Here is a 27,857-nt window from a genome sequence, read left to right as displayed (position 1 = left end):
GGTCACTGACAGAGCAGCGCCATGTGAGTTTGTATGAGAACATGTTTGTATTTTACCAGTTGGGAATGAGAACGGGCTTTTTTCAAAATTGACATTCAAATGCCTAAAACAGAAAAAAAAATCATCCTGCTGCTGAGGTTGGAAGTTGAGACTGAAAGAAAGAAAGGTGTGAAAGATGGAGGGGGGGGAAGGGAGGGGAAAAAGGGGGGAGGATGGGGCGAGGGGGAGAGAATGAGAGGTCTCTCCCTAAGGATATACTTGTCAAAAACCCCTACTTTGCGTTTCTGACTTCTTCGGCGATGAACAACAGTTTTCTCTGACAAAGCATTTTCCTGCTTATTTGCAGACGGAGGGAGGAGACGGGGCTCAAGTTGGAACGTGAGAAACTGAAAGGATGTAACAAAGGATTCAGAGCCAGTAAGCAGATAGCTCTGAAGGCCGCTAGGGGCCGGGGAGAGGAGGGAGGAGGGGTGGAGGGAAGGGGTGGCGGCGGCGGCGGTGGTGGTGGAGGTGTCTTTTGAAGAGAGAGATGGAGGGGGAAAGAGAAGGGAGGAGACGGAGAGAATGAGACAGAGAGAGAGAGAGTGTGTCTCCTGTGTATGTGTTTGGGGACCCACACAGTGAGGCCTGAGCATGTGATTTATTTCAGAATACTAATGTCTCTTTGATCTCCTCTGCTTAAAAAAACACCCTGCTGGGATTGTGCACGCTCTCTCTCACACACACACACACACACACACACACACAGACACACACAAACTCGTGCACACAAATGCATATGTATTTATATAGAAGCTTGCACACGCCCGTACATACCTGCGAGCACACACGTCCAAATTAATATTGTTGTGTCCCCTCGACTGACTGCTGAGCAGGACTCATTTATGCACACACACACACACACACACACACACATGCACACACACACTCCAGGGCGTCTAATCTACTTTAACTATCGTCAAATCCATAGAGATCCAATTACAAAGATAGAGGGATATTTGTTTTTCTCTGTGCATCCTAAAAGACTAATTAAATTTTCATGTAAAGATGAAATTATTTGATACAACACAAACGTCTTTTCATTTTCATAATTGTAACGTAATATGTTTTAATTGGGGATCCTGTGACTGTTCCTGCTCACCTCAGCTGCATTTCTAAGCCTTTTATCCTGCACGACGATAAAAACAGTCACAAAAAAAAACAAAAAAACGGGACGGTGACGTGCTCGACTTATCTCCCTCTCTCGTATCATTTCATCAGTATTCCGAGTCGGGGTCACGGGGGCGAGTGTATCCCAGAATGCACTGGGCAGAAGGCAGTCAATCAAAGAGCAAACAAAGAACACACACAGGCAAACAAATACTCAAATGCAGATTTTTTTATCCGTTGTTTGTCCTGTTTTTCTTCCCTTATCCTGAAAAAGAAAGTGCATTAAATAAATATACGACGGATGCTTATAGTGTGAAAATAGGAGAATGTGTAAGTAGCCGAAATAATATAAAAATGTAAAGCTGGAGTAGGCAGTCCTCCTGCAGATCTCCCCTCTCGGACCAAAGCCCCTCCCACCAGACGACCACCTACAGATGCACGTGCTTCCCACACACCGATTTTAGGGATGTCCCCATCGAGTTTTTTTGTCCCTGATCACTTAATACTGAGTATCTGTATTAGTAGATGTAAAAGATGAAAAATGTTATTATTATAATTATTAATTTTAGATTATTTAAAAGAATTACTATAATTTTTAAGAATTATTTTTCAGATCATTTCTCTCCTTTTTAAAAAAAAAAACTTTCTGGTGTTATTTTTTCTTTTTTATTATTATTTGTTTTTATTTTTATTTTTGGAAAATTTTCAAGTAATTGAACTTTTCACAGATTTCTTGTTAACTTTTGGATTCTCTTTGAAGCTTTTTTTGATTGGCCCATCAACATGTTTTTGCTTCGCAGCATAGACATGGCTGTTTTTAATTTATTTTTTATTCAAGAAACAGTCAGATACACTCGATGTTTTTTTATCAGTGTCCAAAGCTTTTTATTGTTTGTCCAGTTTTATTTCCGAACGACATGAATGTGATGACTCATCCGTTCTGGATGTCGGCGCAACCTTAAAAAAAAAGTATTTATTTCATAATTGAATGGCAGTCCATCTAAAAGTTTTTAAATATTTGAGTCTGTGTTGGTTTAACTGACCAGACTGACGTGTGACTGTTTTAACGTACTGCTGGTGTTTTTTTTCTAATTTTGCTCCCCTGTGTTTTTCTGGGTTTCCGTCATTGAGTTGAAGTCTTGCAGCATGTGTGTCTCTGGCTTCAAACAGCAGGTTAGTCTCGCCTCCGTCCTCCTGCGAGCCGGGAGTCTCTGTTGATACATGGAGTCTGTCAGAAACCTGCAGCTCCTCCCTGATGAACGCCTCCAGCGGCAGCCTCAGGGGCGTTAGTGCATGCAGCTGCTGGCCCGACTCTTGTGGGTTTTTCCAGCGTTCCTCTTCACAGCAGAGGCAGCAGCTTGGTGATGCCACCTCTCATAAGGGGCCGCCTCGGGGTGCCACGATGCACCAACTCCAGCGGTTTCAGAGTCAGATACAGTCTCACAGTAGACAAAAGTGTAGAGGATCAGACCTGCATAGACTCCAGGCCTCTAAAAAAACTAAATATCAAGAATGATGAGCTTTTTATGGCATATTGGCTGAAAGCAGATGTTTAATATTTATACTTTGAGTTCTTTTTAGTCTGACTTTTATATAGTGTCTTACTAGTTTATGTCTTTTTTTGGTTACTAATCTAAATTTCTAAGATTTTAAGACATTTTTGCTTATTTCATATGTTGTTTTTGTTTTCTCAATCAAGCTGTAAAGCACTTTGAATTGCATTCAGTTTGAACAGAAACGTTTTTATTGGCCCGATCTGAGTCATTTGATATAGAGTATCTGCTGATAACTAGTCCCGATCCCATACTCATATTTACCTGAATAAGAAAGCTGCACAATGCTCACTTCAACCACTTTAAAGTTATTAAAATCAATCCAGTGTTAATGCTCAACGCTTTAATAGCTCTGAAATGCAAAACAAGAAAAATGTCAGCATTATAACAGTTCCTGAGGGTTTTTTAATTTTATTTCTTACAAATAAAGTAAACAAACTAAAATTATTTTCACACACCTCGTATCACATTTTCATTTCGTGCAGCATTTGTTTTTCAACAAAATAACAAAGCTCTCAGATCCACTTGGTGTATATTTTAAAGAAAGCACAGCACACTATTAATGAGTAATATAGTTACAGTTTCACTTTACAGTCGTGATACAGCTGAACTTCAACCATCACAGCAAAATAAACACGTTCTCATCGCAGCTCGTCACATGATGGCGCTCCATCTACCTGTGACCTTTTAGGGACCCTTTTGCGTCGGCTGTTTACGCTCCGGGAAAACGTTATCATGATGTCAACAAATGCACGTGGTGGGATGACGTCATGGTGACATGACGCATCCACACGGGAATCGAACTCCAAATCCTGCACAAAAGTCGATTGCTTGTGGGATCCATCCACCTCCCTGCCTGACTTATAAGCGTACTCATGCTCCTTATATCATGTGGTTACCGGCGGCGTTATTACCTGACGCTGTCCTTCCTGCTGTACTCATTATATGTGGACCCGCCCAGTGCTTACTATTCGCCAGCCTACAATAACTACGCTACCTGTTATTCGTGACCGCGTTCTCACCTGACGCCATCCAGCCACATGCTGGTTGGACGCAGATGATGGCTTTCGGCGCTCATACGCTGAACGCACTGACAGAGCGGCTCTGTGTGACGAGTTCGGAGTGAGAACGGGTTGGCGTATCATACTGCAGCAAAAGTTGGCTTGTAGTGTCAAAATCACGACAAAGCAACAGTATACAACGACCTCACGCCATCACGTCGTTAAAAACAATAACAATGGCCTAAACACGGCAATAACGGTCATTTAGTCATATGATCTCGTCCTCTGCTCGGTGGTCAAAAGCTCCCGAATGTCTTTTTTTTCAGTTTGCGGATGTTTACAGCTGCTAGTTTTGTTCTTTGATTTAACTGTTAACTGCTACCTGCTGCTTTTTAAATCCCCTCAGTGGTTTCTTTGTGGTTTTCTGTGCAGCGCTCGTATCATCATCGTGTGACTCTAAAGCTTTTATAATCCCACTGTACCTGCTCAGCACCAACAGCAGACAGACAAACTTAGCAACTAACGGAACAAAGTGGAGCATTTATCCGACAGATATTTCCCTCAGGAGTTGGTTGAGACCAAAAACAGAACTACAAGGAGAGTTTGTCTCCAGCTTGTTTTACATTCGACTCCCAGGCCGACAGAAATCCCTTAAGAGTACTTCACTGATTCAGCTTTACACTCTTCCAACATTACCGGACTCATGAAGGACAGTTTGAGAAAAACAAAAAGATCCAAATGAAAGCAGCTGAGCATGCATCGTCTTTTACATGCGGATCATTTAATTCTTAATATCTCTCTGCAACGCTAAATCAAGCTGTAGACTTCTTTTTTTTTCAGTCACGAGGCATCAGCTGCGGCGTTCATCAGCCAGCCTTTAATGTTTGCGGCCGTATTTTGGAGCCAGGAAGGTGACATTAAATTTCTGGCATTGAAAACAAAACCTGAACTAAAAAAAGGAAACACTGGCATTGAAACGCTTGAATTGGAAAAAGTTTTACTGGCTCTGAAACAAATACTGGCACTGAAAAAAAGTTCTGCTGAAAAGTAAAACGCCGGCGTTCAGAATGATTTTATTTTAATGTCTTTTGTATTATGATCCTGATTTTCTTCATGTTAAGCTGACATTTTTGTTTTTTCACTGAGAGCAGTTTTCAATTTCAATTTTCTGTCACCTGTTTGGTGAGAAGTGGAGGCGGGATTTTACATATGACCTGCACACTCACAGTGCCGAGGTGCGCTTGAGCAAGGCACCAAAGCCCGGACTGCTCAGTGCACGTGTCTAAGTGCAGCCCCCTCCCTCTGACATTCCTCTATTTCAAAGATACTCAATTTACAGCCCGGGGGCCAAATCTGGCCCCAACAATTTCCTAATTCACAAGAAAAAATAAAGTGATTCATACTGGGAATTGTTTTTGTGTTTTTAGCACAAATAAGGTGCCAGAGTCCATAAAACAGCATTAAAAAGAGTTTTTTCATCAAAAGAAGTGCCAGTAGAGGATCCCTGACACCCCCCCCACAGAGGTCCTATGACCCAAATGTCCTAAAATCCTAGAAATTTCCTAAATCCTAGAAATGTCCACAAATCCTAAAATAAATGATAGAATCATAGAAATGTCATTAAATCCCACAAGTGTCAGATCATGCTGCTGCAACTGCCCCCTCACATCCTGTAATTTTGCAATAGTGGCCCCCGAGCAAAGACGGTGTGTGTGTGTGTTTGTGTGTATGTTGCATACAGAACAACAGCGTTTATAAAGTGTGTTTTCTTCTTCTTTTCAGACAAAATGCACGAACAGCTCCTGCAGTTTCCTGACAGTCTTGTAGAAAACCGTCCTGCACGGTGATCCTGAAGGAGGTGCTGCAGCTCCGCTCCCGGAGCCCCACACCGCCCCCGCACAGTCATCCTTTCCTGAGCAGACAGCGCCATCCTGCGGCCTGTTGGCGGTCAGCACCGGGAAGGTGGAGCCAAACCTGTTGGCGCTGGGAGTTTTGATCGGGAAGTGAGGCCTCCATAAACATGGTCCTAGAGGAGCTGGTGGTCCGTCTGAACGACAGGGAGTACAAAAACTGGCTGAAGGCTGGCCGGTGTCTGCTGATCCTGAAGGATGGCCTGCACCCCTTCATCAGCCACAGCATGAGAGCTTTCCACGCAGACCTGCTCAACCAAAACACCCTGCTGAGGAAACCCTGCGAGACTTCAGCGTGCAAACCCAGAGGAAACAAGGTCGGATTAGAAACTCTGATCAGCATTTAACTCTGCTTTCTGTGGCATTTTAATGTGGTCGTAAGTCTGCTGCTGTGTGTTTGTGCGGCTTCCACAGAGATAATCAGTTAGGGACTGTTGGTTATTCATGAGAGGGGAGGGCTGGTGTGGGCTGATCCTCCTTTATGATAAACAAGCTCTGTTTTGATGCTTTTTAATGCACTCTGGCACCTTATTTACCCTAAAAACTTGTAAAAACCTATGAATTGTGATGTTAAAAATATCATAAGAGTAGTTTTTAGTTGAGTACTAAGTATAAACAGAACACTTATATTAGCTATCATTAAAATGTATCGACTAGAGTTGGAAAAATAGTGTTTACTTTTGCTTAAAGTGGCAGAATTAAACTGTTTACATTCAGTCAAGAACAAGTATGGACAGATTATTAGATCAGGGGCTTTTTATCACTATTAGGGGAAGGGGGTGGTGTAATTATTGTTTTGTATTTATTCATTTATTTATTTGTAGAAAACGTGCATTTGCAGAGCATGTTTTGTTTTGGGAGGTTTTTTTACCTGTGATTTTTTGTGGGCGATTTTATTTATTTATTTTATACTTTTTGAGGGTTTTTTTCTTCTTAAAAAATTCTTGGCTTTTTTTTCTTCAAAACGTTTTGCTGATTTTTTTTTACTTTAGAAACTTTTAACATTTTTTTGGTGATTATTAAAGAAAACGTGCCTTCCAAAAAATATAAAAACTACCAAAATTGTAACCAAATCTGAGTTTAAAATAGTCACAATTAATTAATTGCATTTTTTTTAAAATGACTTTTTTTAAAAATTGCCAAAAATAAGCAGATGCACAAACTAACCAGCATGCAGGAAAAAAAACGTCTTTTGACTTTTAAACATCGGTGGCTCAATTATTAAAATCTAGTAACTCATTCTGGTGTCATGCATATAGTTCAAGTCACTCAGGGAGGCTCAAGAAAAATGTTTGTAGCTTTGGGGAGGGTAAAATTAAAATAAAGAAGTCAACTTCAGCCACCCTGCACCTAAGACTGATTAAAGAACAGTCCCTTATAATGAGTTTACTGTGGTAACCAAATGATCAATGACTGTATTTTGTCCCACTTATTCTGCGGGACCTTGCTGTATAAAGTGTATAAATAACTCTGTGTGTGTGTGTGTGTGTGTGTGTGTGTGTGTGTGTGTGTGTGTGTGTGCAGCTCTCCTCATCATGCCGGGTGTGTTCAGAATGGCAGACAGTGATCCTGAGACACCACAGAAACCCAGATGCCACAGTGAACTGGGACAACTGTGTCCCTCCCAACTGGAGGACAGACCACTGGGAACTGGCCAAGGTACACACACACACACAAAAACACACACAATAATAATTAAACATAAATAAATAGAAATATAACAATACATCATTAAAAAAAAATAAAAAAAATATATAAATAGTAATTATAATAGAAAAAAAAATCAATGGACAGTTGCGGAGCAATTTTTTTTCTTAAATGTCCAAGACAGTTGTTCCTGTAAAGAGATTCTGTATAATGTTCGTATATAATGTTTTAATTACCTGGTCTGTTTCTCCCGGAGAGGAAGAGACTTCTGTGGATAATTTTTATGCCGGTAAAACCCTCGTGAGCGTTTGGATCGTAAGTTATCAGACTGACAGTGTGAGTCTGATGAAGCGCTCTCTCTCTGTCTCTGTCTCTGTCTCTGTCTCTGTCTCTCTCTGTCTCTGTCTCTGTCTCTGTCTCTCTCTCTCTCTCTGTCTCTGTCTCTGTCTCTGTCTCTGTCTCTGTCTCTGTCTCTGTCTCTCTCTGTCTCTGTCTCTCTGTCTCTGTCTCTGTCTCTGTCTGTCTCTCTCTGTCTCTGTCTCTGTCGTTCTGCAGGCCTACATGCCACGAGGTCAGGGGAAAGTGAGGAGTGCAGATCAGTGTGACGCCTCTGCTCTGCTCAACCTAATCAACTACTGCGACTGTTTCCGCTCCGTCGATCCCAAATTTGTTAGAGAGGTAAACCAGCATGTTATTTAAAATGGGCAATTTATCTTATGTTTGTTTAGTCGTTGTCAAGTCGTTAAGTCAAAACCTTACAGACCAGGGTCGAGATGCAGAGAAGTTCGTAGGTTCAAGACTAAATCTCTTTGTACGCCAGAGAGAGCTGCGGCTGAGTGCATTATTTTTTTCGGGTTGTCCATTTGTTCGTGAACGAGATAACTCTGGTACACCGTGAGGGAATTTCTTCAAATTTTACACAAACGTCCACTTGGACTCGAGGATGAACTGTTTAAAATTTAATGGTCATAGGTCGAAGGTCACTGTGCGCAATATCTCAAGAACACCTTTAGGGATTTTAAAAAAAAAATTTGACACAAAAGTCGACTTAGTCTTGAATTGATGATAATTTGGTGGTAAAAGGTCACTGTGACGTCCAAAAACATGTTTTCAGCCATAACTTAAGAATTCAAATGCTAAAATCTCACATGAATGTCAAACACAGTATAATCATAAAGTGTGGACATCTTAAATCCGAGAGGTCACGTGTCCACTGTGACGTCATAATGTCACGCAAAACACTTTTCTGACCGTTAGTCAACGTCATCAGATGCTGCATCGGTGACGCCAATCTTTAGTGTCGGCCTTGAAACTGTGTGAAGCGTCCATGTTTTCACAGGCTGGGAGGTAAACTGTCGGTGAAGCTTTACCGGTGTTTGGAGACGTGCAACAAGGGCTATGCAAAGGTGGTTATTCTAGTTTTTTATTGATTTATGTATTTTGGTGGAGGAGCTGTTTGCTCCTACCCTTCTTCTTTAATTTCCCCACTTTGCACTTGTTCCGTAAGAGGAGCAAAATGTCATTTTTAGGAATATGTTTCCTTATTTAATTTTAAAAAGCCAATTATGTCTTTATTATTCTCAACAATTGTCTATTAACAAACCATAAAAACAAAAAAAAAAAAAAAGAGAGCACACACACATACAAAGAAGGAAAGTATGATTACACAAAGCAATAAAGGACAACAAATTAAAATATTTAAAAATAAGTAAGTAAAAATAAATCGACAACTTTATTAAAAAATAAGTGAAATAAAATACATCAATAGATTAACTATGGTTCCAAAACATCTTTATCAATTTTCAATTTTTTTTAATCCAAACAAGGAAAAAAAGGAGGAAACAAATGTCGCAAACTTGCTTGATGTGAACACAGTTTTAATAAAAAAGAAAGTGCATTTTGACTGGTGAGTGGAGGCTCACAGCTGCACGGCGGTAAGAAGAAGAGAATAAAATAAAGTGTGGTTCAGTTTCGTGTGTGTGTTGTTTCAGGTGATCCGTTTCAGGAACGAGTTGATGCATTCCTGTGAGTTTCGTGTGAAGGATGAATGGGTCCGGCGCTACCACACCGCTGTGAAAAATCTCGTACGGCAGTTCAGCCACGTGCCTCAGATGGCAGCAGTTGGACGACAGATCGAGGAGGTGAGCGTGTTTGTCTGCGTCGCCGCCGCCGCTGATGTCACGTGCTTAAAGGTCCCAGCTGCGTCCGTGTTGTTTTGTGTTCATGAGTATTTTGTTTGTCCAGATGCTGACCGTTGATTTGTCAATATGTGTCTCTGGTTTGGACCACTTGGATTCTCCAGTCTCGGATGGATTAGAGTGTGATTCTGTCAGCCAATGGGAGAGCAGCGCTGACTTAATCAGCCAATGGGAGGCTGAGCTGCTGCGTGAGACGCTGCAGGAGTTACTGCATGCTGCTGCGGTTGATACAAAGACACAGGTGCGAAGAACAAAATGTGCACTAACACAATAAATAACATATATATAAAAAAAGATGTCACATGACTGAGTGTCTCTTCTGCAGGACACGGAGCAGCTGAAGAGGCTCGGCGGTTTCCTGCAGGCCAACAGAGACCTGGGCGAGCGGTTTTCTGCAGAACTCCAGGCCATCAACTCCCTGGAGGCCGGACAGTAAGGAGGAGCACATTGTGCGTTATGCTGTTGTATTTGTATTTGATTGATACCATTCCAGTAATGAAAAGTTTGGATGTTGTGTCGACATTGTGTAAAATATGAATAAAAACAGAATGCAATGATTTGCAAATCCTTTCTGACCGATTTTTAGTTGGATAGAGTACAAAGACCAGATTCATTATTTTTTTTGTAAATACACATCCTTTTTTTATTTAACGGCTGTGACACGTTCCAAAAAAGTTGTGACAGCGATAAGTTTACCACCGTGTGAAATCACCTTTTCTTTTAACAACACTCAGTAAATGCCGGCTGCTGTCTTGGAGATCCGCGCTGCCGGAGATCAGTGCTGCCAGCCGCTGTATCTGAGATCCACGTTGCCAGCTAATGTGTTGGAAATTCACGCTGTTGGAGATCCATGCTGCTTGCCGCTGTGTTGGAGATCCGTGCTGCCAGAGATCCGCACTGTCAGCCGCTGTGTCAGAGATCCACGTTGCCAGCCGCAGTGTCAGAGATATGCGCTGTCGGAGATCCGCGCTGCAAGCTGCTGTGTCGGAGATCCGCACTATTGAAGATCCGCGCTGCCAGCCACTGAATTGGAGATTCGCATTGTCGGAGATCGTGGCTGCCAGCAGCTGTTGGAGATTTGCACTGTCAGAGATCCGCGCCGCCAGTCGCTGTGTCGGAGATCTGCGCTATCGGAGATTCGCGCTGCATGCCGCTTTGTCAGGAGCCGCGCTATGTTAGATCCGCGCCGCCAGCCGCTGTGTCGGAGATCCACATTGCCAGCAGCTTTGCGATCCGTGTTGTCAGAGATCCGCGCTGCCAGCTGCCATGTCGGAGATCTGCGCTCCTCTGCTCTGTTTGTGTGTTTGTCTCACAGCACTGTCGACAATGCTGCTTGGTTATCAAATTCTACAGATGGGCAGTTGACCTGAATTCAAAACCAAAGTCAATATTCTTTTACTAGTTATTAAGATACTTACACTATAGATCACCATGTATGCATGAAATTTCATGAGATTTTTTTGCCAAAAAAGGTAAATAAAGAGAAATATGAAAAGGTGAGGTGATTATTTCAGTTTAGTATTTTTATTGTAAGTGAGATGACACTTTTACAGAATTCATATTTATGATCTGAAAATACACAAACATACAAATCTAAACTTCAGACACTGCTAATAGTTTAAAAACACATCTTTTTACCCGATGTTTATTGTTCTTGGACTGTTTCTTTACAAACACGATAAAAAAGTTTAATAAAAATGGTGGTCTCTAAACAGCTATGCTACTTAAACAATAAAATTCCTCCTCTGGTCCATTCAGCTCCGGTTGAATCCTCACATTATGGCTGATTTCATGAACTGAAAGGAGAAACATCACTCAGAACTTGCAGCAAACAGGTGACAGGTGACGTGGCCGCTGTCATGCTCAGCCAATCAGGTGTGAGCGCTGCAGAGGTCGTCAGGAGCAGGTGTGCAGTGAGCAGGCAGGTCGGCGCTCAGCTGCTCACTTTCTGCACCTCAAGAGCTCGTTTTAGGGTTTTAAGAAGCTGTTTGTTGTTGTCGTGTGTGCCTGCAGATGTCAGTAAGTGCCAAATCTTTCTGCTTGTGATTTTATGTTTTTATAATCTGTTTTTGGGAGGCTAATAATGATTGCTGGTTCAGTAGTAACCCATGACAACCTCCTGAAATCTGCTGTGTTGTGTAAAGTTCAGCACCCTTTGAAATCTGTACAAATTTGATTAATTTCTTTCAAAAATGTGGAGGAAAAGGCAGTGAGCAACTTGACAAGAAATGCGTACACAATGACAAAAATGACCTTTTTAAAAAGGGTTAAATTAACAACAAGAAAAGGAAAAATGTCTAGAAAACTATTATAATATGATAGTTGTGTTTTTTAAAATTATGTTATGGGAAAAAAAAAAAAAAAAAAAAAAAAAAAAAAAAAAAAAAAAAAAAAAAAAAAAAAAAAATAAAAAAAAAAAGGTATAATAAATCTCTTTTTTTTCATTTTGGGGGTCTTTTTTTATATTTTAACCTTTTTATTTTTATTTATTTATCAATTTATTTATTATTATTATTATTTCCATCTATTTATTATTTATTTTATCTATCTATTTGTCTACCTGTTTAGCTTAAATTCAGGTAAATCCTGTTATTTTGTACTAATTTTGTGATTTTTGATTTTTTTTTTTTTTGTCTTTATAAACTTTGCTCATTGCCTTCTCTAGATGTTTTTGCAAGAAATCAAACCAGTTTGCAGGTTTCAAAGGGTTGAATAAGAAAATTGAGAGTGTGTGGAGTTTAATATGCTGCATTTGTTGCCTTTTAATATTTTATACATTTTTATATTTTCCTCTGATTCAAACTGTAAGTGTTTGAGTACTTTAGACGTCAGTTAATTTCCAGCTGATTCTGCTCATCCATTGATTGTGTCCTAATGGAGATTTTCTGATCATTATAGATTATTTTCTTCAGGCTGAATATTTTTATTGATTTGTTTTTCTGTTCCTTTACAGGCGTTAACCAACAAGTGGAGCGTGTTGTGTGTCAACATACTGAACCCGAAAATGAAAGTTACAGAGGGTGAGTGTCTGAGACTTTCTCTTAATACCCCTGAATAAACAAAATATATTTCATAAATCCAATATTTAGTGCTGACAGATGTTTCCATTGAAACTGAGTCAAACTCATCAAAACGCTTTAAATATTTTCAGCACTTTGAAAACTGGTTCAGACTCAGAAATCAAATAATTGAAATATTATTCAATTCATTTCATCTGTTCAACACACACACACACACACACACACACACACACACACACACACATGTATATACATGTATTTAAAATGTTATGTAAGTTTCACAAGTCGCTCATTCATTCAGAATGGACCTGCGACCCACATTTTGGACCACGACCCACCATTTGGAAAGCACTGCTTTAGGACATTCAGAGGAGCTGCTCTGACGGTTTGATTGAAAACATCAACTCACCTGCTTGAAAGAGAAACTGGCCACCTGGCAGTCACACGGCACGTTCAGCAGATGAGCCTGGAAACGATCTGAGACACAAAGCAAATATTGAAAACTTCAGTTTTTTACAACTTTTACAGCCTGGGATATGTCAATGATTAGCAGCTTCATTTATTTTATACATTACTATTTTTTGTGCATTGTTTAAACTCACACTCATATCGCTGTGCACACAAAATGCACTTTTCAAATTCAAGCTATAAAAAATATACATTATTATGATTTTCTACTTTCATTGAGTTTTTTTAACCAACATCAGTCATAATCATAAATATCAAATATGCATTAATTTTCAGATTTTACTCATTTAAATGCTGTATTTTTGCAATGATGCTATTATGTTTTTAGATAGGAAAAAATAGATTTCTTTTTTTAAATTTATGATTAAAAATGGCAATGATTAGCAGCGACATTGATTGTCATAGTGCATCCAGTGGAAATAGCATATATTTTCTCTCTATATGCCAAATATGGTAAAAAAAAAAAAAAAAAAAACAGTTTTGCAAACAATTAAATTGACAAATTCCCATAAATAATACAATGCATGTTTTTATGCTTTTAGAAAAGAGCGTAAAATGTGCTTTACAGTCACTAAAGGTTACATTAATTTCCTATATTTATTACTTTATATGCTGCTGAGTTTCCTCCTGCAGCTCAGTAAAGTGTTGTTGATCGAACAATATCATCATTTATCTGTTGATATATTTGTATATTAATCTGTAAAGTAACTAAACTCATCAAATAAAATTAGTGGAGTAAAAAGTGAAGTTGTCCCTGAGATGTAGCGGAGCAGAAAATGGACATTTCTAAGTTAGTACAAGTACCACAAAATTACAGTACTCCAGTAAATGTACTCCACCACTGATATTATTTGTGTGAAACTGGTTCAGAGTAAAATTTGGTTTGCATTACCTCTGAGGATGTGAAGTTTCGTCATGACGGCCACAAACTCATCGTAGTCGATCCCCCCTTTGGAGTGATACTCGCGCCACATGACTCTGAAGGTTTCATCCTCTAATTCAAACTCTGCAGGATGAAGACGATAACAGAAGAAAAGTCATCCACAATTAACCCTAGACTGACTCAGTAAATGTTTTCTAGGCGGATTTAACCCTTTGAAAACTGGGCAAATTGGTTTGATATCTGTCAAAAACATGGAGAGAAGGCAATGAGGAACTTAATAAGAGTTATGGCCCAAAAATTTGCAAAACAATTAGTAAAAATAGTTTTTAAAAAAGACCTGAAAATAAGCACAAAAAGTAAAAAAAATAAAAACAAAAAAACAAGAATAACAATCTAAAATAAAATACTGAAAATGTCAAATGAATACATTCATTCATTTTAAAGAATTCTTTGTAACATAATTTTAAATATAAAAATATGATTATAAAAATAATTTTATGGACATTTTTTTTTTCAAACAAATGTATTAAGTTAACAAGACACCTTTTTTCTGTATTTTAATTTTAAATATAAAATTAAAAATATATTATATAATTCTAAATCTATTTTTACCTTTCATAGTCATCACCTATTTTTACTTTTTTCAAAAATAATTTTCTTGTCACCTTTTTTTTTCTAATTTTGTGCAATTTGTGTGACATTTCTTGCTCAGTTAGTCAAGTTGAACCAATTTGCTCAGTGTTCAGAGGGTTAAATAGCTTGTGAAGGGCGTCTGAACGCAGCACAGGAACACTGATGCCAGTCCAGGCTTCAAAGGGTTAAAGATGTGATGTGTCACCGTGGGCCGACAGGATCTTCTTCATCTGGGCCTGAGTGACGGCGGGCGGGGTCCGCCTCTCGTAGCTCTCCACGTACTCCCTCCTGACGGCAGCCACATAGTGCTCCAGATTAAAGAGCTCCACCACGTTCAGGTCTCCGGTCTTATCGACCTGAAAGAACCCGTTAAAGACTTTAAACCAATTCAAAACGTCGAAGTCAACACCTCCATCCAAGAGTTTGATTCAACCTGGTGACACGCTGAAGCTCTGCAGACTGCTTCAAACGCCAGCATACTGGGGCCATTTAAATTTAGAAAAAATATGAATAAAATAAAAAATAGAGGGCAATATTCTGTAAAAAAAAACTTTAAGGTTAATGTTGTAAATTTGCAAGAAAAAAGCTGAATATTCTCTATAAGTAAGAGTCTATAAAACTGCAAATTTTACCTTTTTTTTCCTCAGAAATATGTTTTTTTTTAACAAACTTGCAACTTTGTAACCTCAGAGAGTATCCAATATTAGTAATATTACTTTAAATAATATTATTAATAAAAAAGCAACAAACAGCATCAACAGTTTCTTCTTTCACTGATACCAGTTTGTTTTTCTGTGAGTTGAAAGTTCATTCTTTAGCTTAGAAATAATATTCAAACAAATGAATATTTTATTTTTCTCGCAAATTCTCAACATTAGTTATTATTATTATTATTATTATTATTATTATTAGAGTTTTTTTTCAGAATATTTCCCTCTATTTTTTTTTTTTAAATCTACAATGTCCCTAACACTCGTCTTAGCTTCCAGACCTTCATGTCAACTGATTAATAAAATATAATGATATTATAAAGATAACAGATAATGCTGTAAATGTGAGCAGGTCCACAGATCCAGCAGCGCAGCTGTGAAGGATACGTCCCCGAGCGTCACCAGCAGGTGGGCCGTCTTCAGACTCAAGGCTGAGAGGAGAAAAAAATACGATCATGAGCGTAAAAACGTCTCATTCAGAAGATCAGTGTCATCATTTCAATTTAGTGGAAAATAAACTGACTGTTTCCACGGACAGAGTAGCCCGCCGTGTTCAGCTTAGCAAGAACATCTTCAGCAGTCAGCATCTGTTGGAAACAAGGACAGTTTAATAATTAATAATAATATAATAATAATAATGATAATAATTTTATCATTATGTTATTTATCTGCATGCACCTCTCATACATGCAGCTCAAAGTACTTTACATGCGACTGTGCAAAAAAAAAGTATATAGAAAGGAATAAATTCATAAATAGATAAATAAGAAAAAATATTTTTTTAAAAATACACGGATACCATAACTCTGGAAATAAGCTGCAGACAGGCCAGAGGTGGAAACAAATAAAAGAAATATAAGTATAAAATAAATATTAAACAACAAAAGCAAAAACAGTAAAAATGTATAAAAAGCTTAAACAAGCTTTCAAATAACAAATCAAATCATATAACAATTATAATTTGCAATTAAAAAAATGATAAACAAACAAATAAACAAACAGAGGGCAGAATGAATTAAAAGCTCAGAAATGAGGTTCGAGCTGCTGCTCAAAACTTTCTGCAGAAGTTGCTTCTCGTATCTGTCAGTTTGTTCCAGAAATCAGAGCGCTGGTTCACTCAAAGTTTTTACTCATTTACAAAATGTAACGCTTAAAAAGGGTTAAATAATGAAGATCTGCACAAACATGCAACAACTCAAACTTTGAGGTGAAATACAGTAATTATAATATATACAGCTTATTGACTCTGGAATATTGGCAGGAATTTGTTTCCTGAAATATTGTTTGTTCTCCAAAAATTAAAGGTGTCGAGTAGAGTTTCATCACTTGCAGCTTTGGGCTCCTTCACCTGTAACTTCCTACATTTAAGTTTTCTTTTAGATTTATTTATTTGTTTTTTTTTAGAAAAAAAAAAAGGTCCCAATAAGACTCACATCAGGCCTGCTGTCCTCCTGTGAAAGAAAGGAAAGAATTCACGTTGAGATCGATAATCAGAGAAAGAAAACATTCAGATTTGTTTCCGTCATCAAACCGAACTCTCGTAATTCCGTCAACGTTTCCGTTACTTACCGCAACGCACATTTCCTCTGGGAACGAGTTGCACTGCAGCTCGTCCGGCCAGGAGACGCCAAAGCTGGTCATCAGGCCCTCGCAGCCCCGTTTGGCCCTCTCACAGAAGGACCTGCAGGGACGCCAAACCTCCCCCGCCACGCACTTGGGCGCGTACACCAAACACACGAAGAGCCGGATGTCCACCGAGCACATGGTCTGCACCATGGAGTTAAAGAAGGACATCTTCATCACCGCCTCCCTCTGGCTGCTGTGTCCCAGCAGGTTCGGGGTGATGGTCTGGTTGTAGGACAGGCCCTGACACACCGGGATGGTGATGGGCTCGCAGACGCCGCCGCTGCTGCCCACGCCGTACTGCAACGAGACACAAGCGCACACCGTCACTCCGAGTCCGACTCCCTTTGACTTCGGTTTTACTTTGCTGTGGCGCCATCTGCGGGGCGATTCGTTCATTGCACAAAGTTAAGGCAGTCGGCCTAAGAAGAGTTTTCTGACAGGATACTTAACTTTCTTTGCTTGGGGGCCACTTCTACAAAATGACGAGGGGCCCCTGGGGCCAGGGGCCAGTCGCAGCAGCCCCATACATGTTTCTAGGAACTTAGGACATTTCTGGGATTTTAGGATGTTTCTGATTTTAGCATGTTTTTAGGATTTTGGGACATTTCTTGTCAGGGGCCAGATTTGGCGCCTTTCGAAACCCTACTAGATGTGTCACAGGTATACAGAAAATACAACACAAAGAGAGGCCACACCTGAAGAAATGAAAGGATCTAAGAAGAGCGTGATCACTCCTCCTGCTGGTTTCAGACACATAAACATCCGTTCATCTTCATTCTGGACTCAGAAATCAATCAGACTCACGTGTTCGCAGGACTCTGTAGAAAAGGCGTCACACCGCAGGGTGTCTGGCCACTGGAAGCCAAACTTTTTTAACACGGGTTCACAGCCGGTGCGTGCGTGCTCGCAGAGCGTCCTGCAGGGAGGCCGCGGCGATCCAGACACACACTCCGGAGTGTAGACGGAGCACAGCAGAGGCTTCATGTGAGGGGAGCAGCCCACCTGTATCAGCGGCAGGAAGGTCTGAATCACCATGCGGACGTCCTCCTGCGTGCTGTGGCCCAGACTGTTGGGCAGGACGGTCTGCGTGTACGGCAGACCCTGGCACAGCGGCACGGTGATCGTCTGACACGAGGAGGTCAAACTGACGTCTTCAGTCTACGACAACACAAATCTGAGAATTAAGATTTTTATTTCTGCTGCAGTTTTCACCACCTTTGGCTCACGGAGCCTTTAAAGAAGTGAAGCAGGATTTGTCTGTCGGAGTTATTTTCTTCGGCATAATGTCGCACCAGAGGACACAAGAAGCTTAAAGGAATACTTCAAACGCAAAATCATCATTTATACATCAAATACTCAACCATGTTACATCAAATTCGCCTCTGTGGTAAATGGAGAATCCATAAAAAGGCAAACTTTCCTCACAAATAGAAGAAATATCAGTCAACATCTAACAAGTGCAAAAGTATATCAAAACATGTGTTTACAGACTCGCACAGCTTATGTAAGATTATCCAAGTCTAATTTATCCAGCAGTATGCTTAATACTTCACAAACAGACGGCCCTTTCTGAAAAAAAATGAAAACTTTTCAAAAGCCAGACTCGTAACTCTGGAGCTGCTGGTCTTTATTTATTTTGGCGGCCCCATGGTGTTGGATGGCATTTCTTTAAAAATAACTAAAACATTTTTAAGAAATTCACAAATATACATTTTTGTATGTAACCATTTTGAAATGGAAAAAATAAAAAAAATCATTGCCAGAACAAAAGCCAAAAAATTCTAAAAAAAAAAAAAAAAAAAAAAAAAAAGAAAAAAAAGTCATTTAAATCACTGAAAGTTTAGAAAAATCAAAAAAAAAAGATTCAAAAGGAAAGGAATTACCAAGTTTTTCTTTTGGATGGCATGTTTTCTTCAAAATAACCCAAAAAGAGTTAGAAAAAAATAAATAGAGAAAAGGGAAATCACTTTTTTTCATTACAAAAAAAGATATAAGAAAAAAAATGCCGAAAGTTTCTAAATTTTAGCAAAAAATTAAAGAGAAAAAAAATCACCATTTTAAAAAAAAAAGAATCTGGATCCCATGGCTGCATCAGATGGGGACCTTGTTAAAGTTTCTGCTGCTGTTTTTAGTTTCTACATCTTTGCCTCATTTATGACATTGTGTAACTTGTTTTTTTTTAATTGTGCTCAGTAAATATAAGAATTATTATTAATTGTTTTCTCATCTTCATGTTGCACTCACGTTTTCACAGGACTCTGTGCTGAACGCCTCACACCTCATAGACTCCGGCCACTGGAAGCCAAACTTGTTCATGAGCGACTCGCAGCCGGACCGGGCCTGCTCGCACAGCGTCCTGCAGGGGGCTTGAGCTCGGCCGGACACACACTTGGGCGTGTAGACGGAGCACAGGAACGTCTTCAGGTGAGGAGAGCAGCCCACCTTCACAAGCGGGAAAAACTGATGGATCTCCAGTGCTGCGTCCTCCTGGGACGCGTGGCCCAGGATGTTGGGCATGATGGTGTCAGCGTAGAGCAGGTCTGAGCAGAGGGGGACAGTGATGGGCTGACATGTCCCAGGGGGGGTGGGACTGACGTTTGGGCCCTGGAAGAACAGAGACATAAAATACTGATGTCTAATTTAATTTTTTATCCCTGCTTCTGTCCGTGTGCTGATGAGACACGGGTCTTCTGGTTGTCCCTGATGTCCACAGAAAGACTGTGACTGGTTTCAGGCAGAGGAAACAACGATAAGAGCCAAACAACGATGATGAACTGCGACCAAACAAAATTTAAATTTATTCATCTTGCAAGAATGATGTCATTGAGAACAGTACGGTGGAGGAGTTTCCACCAAAACACCCGTCTAACCAATCGCAAGCGAGCAGCTCCATTGAACTGGAACGCCTGGATTGGCTGTCACAGCTGTCAATCATGGTGGAAAAATCCCCTTTTTTTACAATTCAATAACTTATCAAAACCGAACTTCTCGTAAAAACAAACAGTTGAACAAACATCAGGGTGATGAGAATGACTTTCAGCGACAGAAACCATCTTTGGGAAACACATATTTGTCCTGCACTTTGAGTTCTTAATTTGACCTATGTCCATTTACTGACCTGGAGGGGCGGGCTTTATGATCTTTACTGCAGACGGACACCAGGGGGCGATACACATTGAAAAATTACATTTTTGGGGAGCTGTCTTGTCATCCATCTGTATATACGGTGTTAATCAGCTTTAAAGGTGCTGGTGGGCAGAATTTGTAATCTTTCGACAGAACGAGGCTAGCCGTTTCCCTTGACTTCCAGTCTTTACGCTAAGCTAAGCTAATCCTGCTGCAGTTTATATTTAACGTACAGAACTGACAGAAATGTCCGTCTTCTCATCTGTGCGTTTACGAAAACTAACAAGAAAAACCCAAAACACGAGTGGATGTCCTCGTGGTTTCATACTGACCTGCACGCAGTTGGACTCCGGTAAAGTTTCGCACCTCAGCCTTATCGGCCAGGTTAACCTCTTGGCTTTGAAGGCGGGCTCGCAGTCGGTCTTGACCTTCTCACAGAGCGCCCGGCACGGCTTCATACGGCTGTTGTCCTCTGAACCGCATTCGGGCACCACGACGCGACACATGAGCGTGGCGATGTTGGGAGAACAAGCTGTCTCCACCATCTGACCCGTCTGCTGCAGGTTGTAGCCCACCGCCCCGGTCGGGTAGGCGGTGGTGGTGTAACCCACGCCCTGACAGAAGCTGGCGGTCACCGGCTTGCAGGTCGCCTTGTTGCCGTGCGCTGGCTGAGGAGACGGCAGCAAAACCAGAACCAGCAGCACCAAACGCTCCATGGCTCTCCGAGATCTCTGACAAACTCTGCAGGTCTGAGCGAGTCTCAGCTGCCGGGCTCAGGAGGAGGAGGAGGTGGAGTAGGACTCCGCGAATGGAGGCTCTGCAAACAGGGTGCTGATTTCGGGTCACTGTTTAGGTCACACAACAACAAGATGCTGAACACAGACTGAGAGCCAGGCTGGTCTCAGAGCAGCAGCCCCGCTCCGAGGGCTGTGCTCGGACATCTGGTTGTGATTGTGCGCTCTCTGTGGGGGGCGAGCGTTAGTTGCACAACAAATCCGACTTCTGGATGGAAAATATTTCGACACTAATTGGAACAAGAGAATAAATCGCCAGCATGTTGTGATTCTTAAAAACAAATGTGTCTCCAGTTCTGTGGAGGTTCGATTACCGTAAATGAAGATTTGAACTCCAAAATTGCACCAAACACCACGAGGCATCGTGTTTTACTGCAAACAGGAACAGTTTAATTTCTCATGAAGGCTGGCATTAAAAGACTTTATTTTAACCCCTTAGTGACTCTTTGGTGCATTCTTCATGTTTTGATAACTGTGTGTGTGTTCATGCATGTGTCATAAGTGTAGTTCAGATTGTGTGTTTTATTTGAATCAGTGAATTTGCAGCTCAGCTCCTACAATAAGTCGAAAACACACTGTGGAAACTAAATAGTTACATTCAGACTGTTCAGGTCAAAAATGCTCCGTTGAAACCCATTCAAACTGACATTTTTGATCCCGCAGCCATCAAAGCAGAAAAACATGACTTGTGTTATTTCTGGACTTTTGACTTAGAATTTGTCATTTTCACTATTTTCCACCTCATGACGTCATTTTGACCATATTTGGTCAGCCACACAAATCAAATCACGGTTGCGTCTCAGTAACGGGGTGGAAGAGTACTCTGAAGTTGGGCTAAATTTTGGCGATGGAAAATCGTCATGGTCACTTCACAGCGTCACTTGACCTTTGACCTCAAGATATCCGAATAAAATTGTGTTCTGTGGGCACCCACGAGTCTTCCCGTTACAGAAACACACACTTTTTACCAGTCTCGTGCTGGTTTTTGCTGGTGTTGGACTCCTGATCAAGACAATCTGTTAAGAATTGATTTACCGTTTCGATATGGACTTCAAAACTGTTTTGAAGTGCAAAATAATGGAATTAAAAACGTGATTAAAAGATTTGATTAATCTGGATTTACTACAGAAATTCTGCAATTAATCATGATGAAAATAAGTTAGTTTCAATGCGAATAACGTCAGTGCAGACGCTGAGGGCGGCTTCACTCGGATTTCAAAATGTTTTTTGTAAGATAAGATAATCCTTTATTAGTCCCACAGTGGGGAAATTTCCAACATTGCAGCAGCAAAGGGATAGCAAAATAGCAAGATAACTGTGCAAAATAAACTATATTAATAAATAAAAGTACAAAAACGTGCAGGATGAAGATGAAGGAAATAAGCACAGAGGACGACATAAACAAACAATATATACAGTATTTACAACGCCGAGAAACTCAACAGTTAAATAAAGAATGTTCTTAACTTACTAGTTTCAGCTGGAACTACAGTTTTAGATGTTAATGAATTCTGCTTGAATTGTTGTCATTTTTTTTCCTTGTTAAAGAAGCCAAGTCTGAATCGGGACTTCACGTAACCCCTTTAATAACACTTTTGCTCTGAGATATGTCTCGTCTTCAAAGAAAAGGTCTAAAGACAGCATGAAATCAAACCACAGCTCTGCTGGTTGTCTTTGTTTTTGTGCATGTGTGGGTGGGTTGGCTGGTGGTTAATGGGGTGGAGGAGACGGAGGTGGTGTGGTGGGGGTGGGGTACGCTCTCTGCAAGCACGTCTTTCTGCTGAAACTCACTTTGTCCTCCGAGTTTATCATAAACTGTTTTCATGCAGCTTTTAATTCCCAACAGTGTTTGTCTGCGCCACATCCCATATTGTCCAACAGACAATATTTCATTTATTGTCATGATACGGGGGGCAAAACGGTGAAGTTGGAGGAAGAGCAGGACTGAGAAATGAGTTGTATTTTGTGAGAGTATATTTGCAGATTTATGTCTTGCAAACCGGCAACCAGGTTTTAAGAAAAACATGTCAATGAAGCCAGAAATATACTCTCACAATCGACCAGATAAAAGCCATTTTTCTGGTTAGACAAAGTGCAGCAACGTGTGAGGCGCAGCTGCATGACAGAAAAGTGTGAAAACCAGAAAAGCTTTTCCTGCCTCACAGTTTTTCACACACTCATCTGCAGCTGCTGCAGCCTGCTGCAGCCTGCTGCAGCCTGCTGCATCCTCGGCCTCCTCAGCACACACGGGAGCCCGTCTCAGAGGCAGCATGGAGAGGGAGGGGGTGCTGGTTTGGTCTATTTATTATGGGAGGATTGGAAGCGAGGCCACAGAGAGGCTGCTGGAGAGGTTTGGACATGATGGCAGCTTTCTGCTGAGAGACAGCGAGACCGTGCAGGGGGCCTACTGTCTGTGCGTGAGGTGAGCTGGAGTCGGGTCGTACAAATGTGACCAAAAGTGACGTTTTTCTGTCATTTATGGCGCACCGTCATCTGTGTCTTGGTTCTTTGAACCTTTCAAACACATTTTATTTATAGTAACACAACTTTGTTGACATATCGTGCAGAAAAGTTAAAAAAAGTGCCGTTGTGTGGCTGTTACACAGTATGTCATGAAGAAAATATGTATAATTGTTAATTACTTTTCCAGATTTCCAGGCATTCATGGACTAAATTCAAAATTCAAAAAATCAATTTGGTAAGATTAAATAACCTTATGTGTAAATAAGGCAGCATGAAATGGTCAAACTCAAAGTAAAAGTCCCAAAATTTTGACTCAGACAAAACTCATATGCTACAAACTTTATTTCAAGTGTTTAAGGTACAAACATTACAGCAAAAATATTCAAAATGTCATTATGCAGATAATAAGGATTAAAGCCATAAGCCTTTTAAATCTTTATTATTTTACAAATGTGCTGAAATTTCCTTTTTTTTTTAAATCTGAGTGGATTTTGAAACATACTTTCACACAAAGAAATCAGACAAAACTGTTTCAAGGTTAGTTTCAGTATCTGACCAAATGTCTCTTTTCTGCTCCTGAGTTACGACGTTGAGTTATGGCCAGAAAAGGTTTTTTGTGGAATATTATGATGTTATGATGATGTCTTATCTCATTAGACATTTGTGTGAATTTTTTTCTTAAGTTAATGCCAAAAAGCATGTTTTGTGAGGCCTGAGTGACCTGAGGTTTTAAGTGACACCAAAATCTAATCAGCTGATTCTTGAGTGATTGAATTTTTTTGTCAAATCTAAAGAAATTTCCTTAAGGTGTTTCTGAAATATTGTGTGAATGGGACGGACGAATATACAGACGGACAACGCGAAAACATAATGCCTCCGGCGACAGCTTCAGCCGCAGAGGCCTAAATATTAGAGAGACAAACAATAATAGATTGAGGAAAAAAAGAAAAATGCAGAGAAAAAAGACAGATTTATTAAATGATCTTGACTCGAATGTGTCAAACACACAAGTGAAATCAGCCATCCTTTGCCCCAGATCCACATCCTCTCTCTCAGATTTCATCATCACATCTCAACATGTGACTTTCAGATTTTACACATTCGCAGCAAAACTTTAACATTTTTTTACTGTGTGTTTTGCAGGAAAGCGCCGTATGTGCACACCTTCAGGCTGGTGCACTCCACTGACGGCTGGTGTCTTCAGGTGGGTGAACGTCTGCACGCTCATGTCCACACTCGCGAGGACGTTATTGATGGTTCGTGTGTGTGTGTGTGTGTGTGTGTGTGTGTGTGTGTGTGTGTGTGTGTGTGTGTGTGTGTGTGTGTGTGTGTGTATGTGTGTGTGTGTAGGATTCAGGAGTCAGACTGCACAGGTTTAGGACTCTGGAAACGCTGATAGAGAGCTACAGAACTGGTGCGGCCTCTGGAGTCAGTTTACCCCCCCTCACACACCCACTGGACAAAACACAGCTACAGTACTCCAGCTCTGGAGAAGGTATGACACACACACACCCACACACACACACACACACACACACACGCACATACACATTATGTTACACTCCAGGTAGATCTGGTCCATGCACTCACACGGATGCTTTTTTTTTGGTGTCCTCCTCAGAGTTTGTCTACATGGAAACGTGCAGCAGCTCCGTGTACTGACGCCGTGCTGTTCGCCCGCAGGCCGACTGAGGCCGTTAACCGGGGGGACAAAGGACACGGCAGAGACACGGCGCACATGTCACCTCACATTGAGGACCCGAGTGCTGTTTTTTAAAAGTATTTGTGACGCTTAGTAGCAGGAATACTCCGCTCGGTTTGTTTGGGAGCCACTTTTTAAAAAAAGACAGGAGGCCAGGGGCCCCATATGTGTTTCTAGGATTTTAGGACATTTCCAGGATTTCAGGACGTTTCTAGGATTTCAGGACATTACCAGGGTCTTTAGACTTATCTAGGATTTCAGGACTTTAAAAAAAAAAAAAAAAGATTTTCGGACATTTCAAGGACTTAAGGACATTTCTAGGATCTTAGGACTTTTCTAGGATTTTAGGACATGTTTAGGATGTTAAGACATGTTAAAGACTTAAGGACATTTCAAGGACTTAAGGACATTTCTAGGATTTTAGGATGTGTGATTTTAGGACATTTGTAGGATTTTATGACATTTTTAGGACATTTATAGGATTTTGGGAAATTTCGGGGATTTCAGGACATTGCTGGAATTTCAGGAGTTTTCTAGGATTGAGGACTTTTTTAGGATTTTAGGACATTGCCCAGATTTTAGGACATTTCTAGGATTTTAGAAAGTATTTTGGATTTCAAGACATTACTAGGATTTTAGGACATTAGGGGCTTAGCGAGGACTTCTGCTGGGGGTGCAGGACATCCTCCACTGTCAGTCTTTGACAAACAAGCTCTATTTTTGTTGTGTTTTATGCACTCTGACACCTTTCGTATACTAACAGTACAAAAACAATCCCCGTATGAATCATTTTATGATTCGTTTCGCCCCGGGCTGTAAGTTGAGTATCACTGCTTTCTGTTTTTTCAAAAACTACAAATTATTTGACATGATTATAAAATACAGGGCACTGTCATATTTGCAGACCTTATCAATATCAGGTGGGCTACATATTTCACCGCGTGGGCAGCGTTCTGCCAAATCGTTGCTTTTGTTTTGGTCCAATAAAAACCACCAAGAATAATTAAAATTTCGGATTTTAGTTTGGAATATGATTATAGAATCATACATTCTGTTTTTTGGTTTTTGTTTTATTGTTTGACTCAATTTCAAATCTCTAAAAATTTGGGTCATCACACAAGTCACATGATCAACAGGAAGTGGCTTCATTCGAATATTCTGAGGGCTCCCTTTCTTGATAAGTGGGACAAATCATCTTAATTAAAATAAAATCCCCAAATTCTAACCAATGAATGCACTAATTCCATTTTTGGGAATGAAACATAAATTTATTTATATGATTTATTCAATTTTGTTGACCTGCTTAATTTTTTTTGCCTCTAATTTTACCTTGTGTCAGAAAACACACAGTTAATAGTGTCCCAAACAAGAATTCACGACTTCAAACAATTAACAAAAGTTTTCAGAGTTTTCTAACATTAACTGCTTGTACAGATAACATCATTGCTAAATGAACTGTTTAATGTACTGTTTAAATCATCTCTATTTTGTTTTTTCTTTTTAAATTTTATATGACAGTGTTGGCTTTATAACGATGTGCTCCGGATTTTTGTCAATTCAGTCAGATTTCTACAAAAACATAATTTAATCAGGCATTAATGGGGTTAGCTATATCCTAAGGACCCCTGTTTCACTTCAAGGTTTCCAAAAAGAGGGAATGCTGCTAAAGGCTCGGTAAGCTCTCTACTTTTCCATAAATTCATTAAATAAAAAGTGTTTCAACCATAACAGGTCGACTCCAAAGCCCCTTTTACATCAAAACTGAATAAGAATTATGATCTTTAAAAAAAAAGCTAAGAAAACTCTTTTGACTTTTGAAAAAATAAAATAGCTTCTCACTTAAACTGCTTTTAAATCGACAGATATAAAACTGTTTGTGTCTCTGGGACTGTTCTTTATTTATCAGAGGAGGGGTGGCTGAGGTGCGACTTTGTTGTTGTTATTTATATTTTTACCTTCCTTAAAGCTACAGATATTTTTCCCTGAGTGATTTGGGGGAAATGAGTGAACCTCCCTTTACCATGAATTAGTTTTTGATTTTAAACTGACCCTTTGATGTTTGAAAGTTAAAAGTTAAAGACAAACTTTTTTAAAGTTAAAAAAAGTTAAAGTTTTTCACTCTTGTTGCACATGCTGCTCATAAGTTCATGCAAACTGTTTATTTTTAAATGACACGTAGAATAAAAAGACTTAAATATCACAATTTTAAGCTCAGAATTAATTATGGTTTTTTTTCGGACGTGTTAGTTGCACATAATGTGTTAAAGGACCTTCAGAAATTGGAAAAATCTAACAAGAATTTCTACAGTTTCTGGCTGTGATAAATGGTGTAATTTTGGCAATTTTTTTTAAAAAGAAAATCTGTGGTAAAATAAATACAACATACAACCTGTAACCCTTTAGGGACTGTTTGGTGCATTTTATGTCTTTTTCATGCTTAATTTTTAGGATAATTTTGGCTGTGTTCTTGCATAACATTTTTTGGCATGAATGTGTATTTTTGTTCATTTTTGGGATTTCCAGCTCAGCTCCTACAATAAGTCTAAAATACACCGTGGAAACTAAATTGTTACATTCAGACTGTTAAGTGCAATAATGCTTTGCATTTAGTATATTGCAAATAATATATTTTTGTGTATTTTTCAAACCTTACATATAAAGAGTTAAAAAATAGTGAATATTTGATATTTATGATTAGGACTGATGTTGGTTTAAAAAATAAACTCAATGAAAATGGAAAATCATCTTCATGTATAATATTTTTTACAGCCTGATTTTGAAAAGCACATTTTGTGTGCAAAGAGTTATGAGTGTGTGTATTTGACACTACATACATTTTTCTTTTAAATATAATTCAAAGTTGACATATCCCAGGCTGTGATATAATTATAATCTACTTATCATGTAATATATTGAAAATAATTCCTTTTTTTGTTTTGTTTTTTTTTTCATCTAAAGACACAGTGGCATCATA

General features: G+C 39.7%; 3 protein-coding genes across 7 annotated transcripts in view; 2 read left to right on the top strand and 1 right to left on the bottom strand.

The window, feature by feature from the left end:
* Nucleotides 1-19,132, top strand: part of LOC121951775 (uncharacterized protein CXorf38-like) — a 55,928-nt gene extending 36,796 nt beyond the window's left edge. The window contains exons 2-9 of one of the 4 annotated variants that reach the window (XM_042498238.1): nt 5,486-5,930; nt 7,138-7,272; nt 7,816-7,938; nt 9,252-9,401; nt 9,505-9,699; nt 9,784-9,890; nt 12,412-12,478; nt 19,053-19,132. In XM_042498238.1, the coding sequence (XP_042354172.1) occupies nt 5,724-5,930; nt 7,138-7,272; nt 7,816-7,938; nt 9,252-9,401; nt 9,505-9,699; nt 9,784-9,890; nt 12,412-12,418 (924 nt within the window). In that variant the 5' untranslated portion in view covers nt 5,486-5,723 and the 3' untranslated portion in view covers nt 12,419-12,478; nt 19,053-19,132. Of the gene's footprint in view, nt 1-5,485; nt 5,931-7,137; nt 7,273-7,815; nt 7,939-9,251; nt 9,402-9,504; nt 9,700-9,783; nt 9,908-10,192; nt 10,274-12,411; nt 12,479-12,779; nt 12,881-13,958; nt 14,070-19,052 lie in introns of those variants that run through there. The other 3 variants (XM_042498240.1, XM_042498239.1, XM_042498241.1) reach the window with 3 other exon arrangements.
* LOC121951774 (atrial natriuretic peptide-converting enzyme-like) lies at nt 10,961-22,322 on the bottom strand. 2 transcript variants are annotated; one of them, XM_042498236.1, is made up of 12 exons: nt 22,190-22,322; nt 20,257-20,769; nt 19,043-19,402; nt 17,603-17,956; nt 16,742-17,095; nt 16,606-16,623; nt 15,696-15,759; nt 15,560-15,603; nt 14,668-14,818; nt 13,839-13,952; nt 12,888-12,955; nt 10,961-11,254 (listed from the first exon to the last, which is right to left on the bottom strand). In XM_042498236.1, exons 2-12 carry the CDS (start codon nt 20,638-20,640, stop codon nt 11,231-11,233), a joined length of 1,935 nt encoding a protein of 644 aa, XP_042354170.1. In that variant the 5' UTR covers nt 20,641-20,769; nt 22,190-22,322; the 3' UTR covers nt 10,961-11,230. The 2 variants fall into 2 exon arrangements, with proteins under 2 accessions (XP_042354170.1, XP_042354171.1); XM_042498237.1 differs by having other exon boundaries at nt 20,257-20,741.
* Nucleotides 22,323-22,914: 592 nt separating this feature from the next.
* Nucleotides 22,915-25,082, top strand: LOC121952024 (SH2 domain-containing protein 1A-like). The gene is made up of 4 exons (XM_042498534.1): nt 22,915-23,140; nt 24,325-24,385; nt 24,532-24,676; nt 24,803-25,082. Exons 1-4 carry the CDS (start codon nt 22,989-22,991, stop codon nt 24,841-24,843), a joined length of 399 nt encoding a protein of 132 aa, XP_042354468.1. The 5' UTR covers nt 22,915-22,988; the 3' UTR covers nt 24,844-25,082.
* The last annotated feature ends 2,775 nt before the right edge of the window (nt 25,083-27,857 follow it).

The sequence above is a fragment of the Plectropomus leopardus genome, chromosome 12 (genome assembly GCF_008729295.1).
Source record: "Plectropomus leopardus isolate mb chromosome 12, YSFRI_Pleo_2.0, whole genome shotgun sequence".
Taxonomy (NCBI): domain Eukaryota; kingdom Metazoa; phylum Chordata; class Actinopteri; order Perciformes; family Serranidae; genus Plectropomus; species Plectropomus leopardus.
The sequence above is the reverse complement of the archived record's forward strand: the minus strand, read 5'-3'. Positions and strand labels throughout refer to the sequence as shown.

What these genes read in the sequence shown, in the direction of transcription:
- LOC121952024 (XM_042498534.1), top strand. Translation starts at nt 22,989, where the DNA reads ATGGAGAGGGAGGGGGTGCTGGTTTGGTCTATTTATTATGGGAGGATT. An exon ending in GCCTACTGTCTGTGCGTGAG is followed by an intron (nt 23,141 to 24,324) that starts GTGAGCTGGAGT and finishes TGTGTTTTGCAG; the next exon opens with GAAAGCGCCGTATGTGCACA. An exon ending in CTGACGGCTGGTGTCTTCAG is followed by an intron (nt 24,386 to 24,531) that starts GTGGGTGAACGT and finishes GTGTGTGTGTAG; the next exon opens with GATTCAGGAGTCAGACTGCA.
- LOC121951774 (XM_042498236.1), bottom strand. Translation starts at nt 20,640, where the DNA reads ATGGAGCGTTTGGTGCTGCTGGTTCTGGTTTTGCTGCCGTCTCCTCAG. An exon ending in CTACAGAGTCCTGCGAACAC is followed by an intron (nt 17,096 to 17,602) that starts GTGAGTCTGATT and finishes GTCTCGTTGCAG; the next exon opens with TACGGCGTGGGCAGCAGCGG. An exon ending in GAAGATCCTGTCGGCCCACG is followed by an intron (nt 13,953 to 14,667) that starts GTGACACATCAC and finishes TTCATCCTGCAG; the next exon opens with AGTTTGAATTAGAGGATGAA.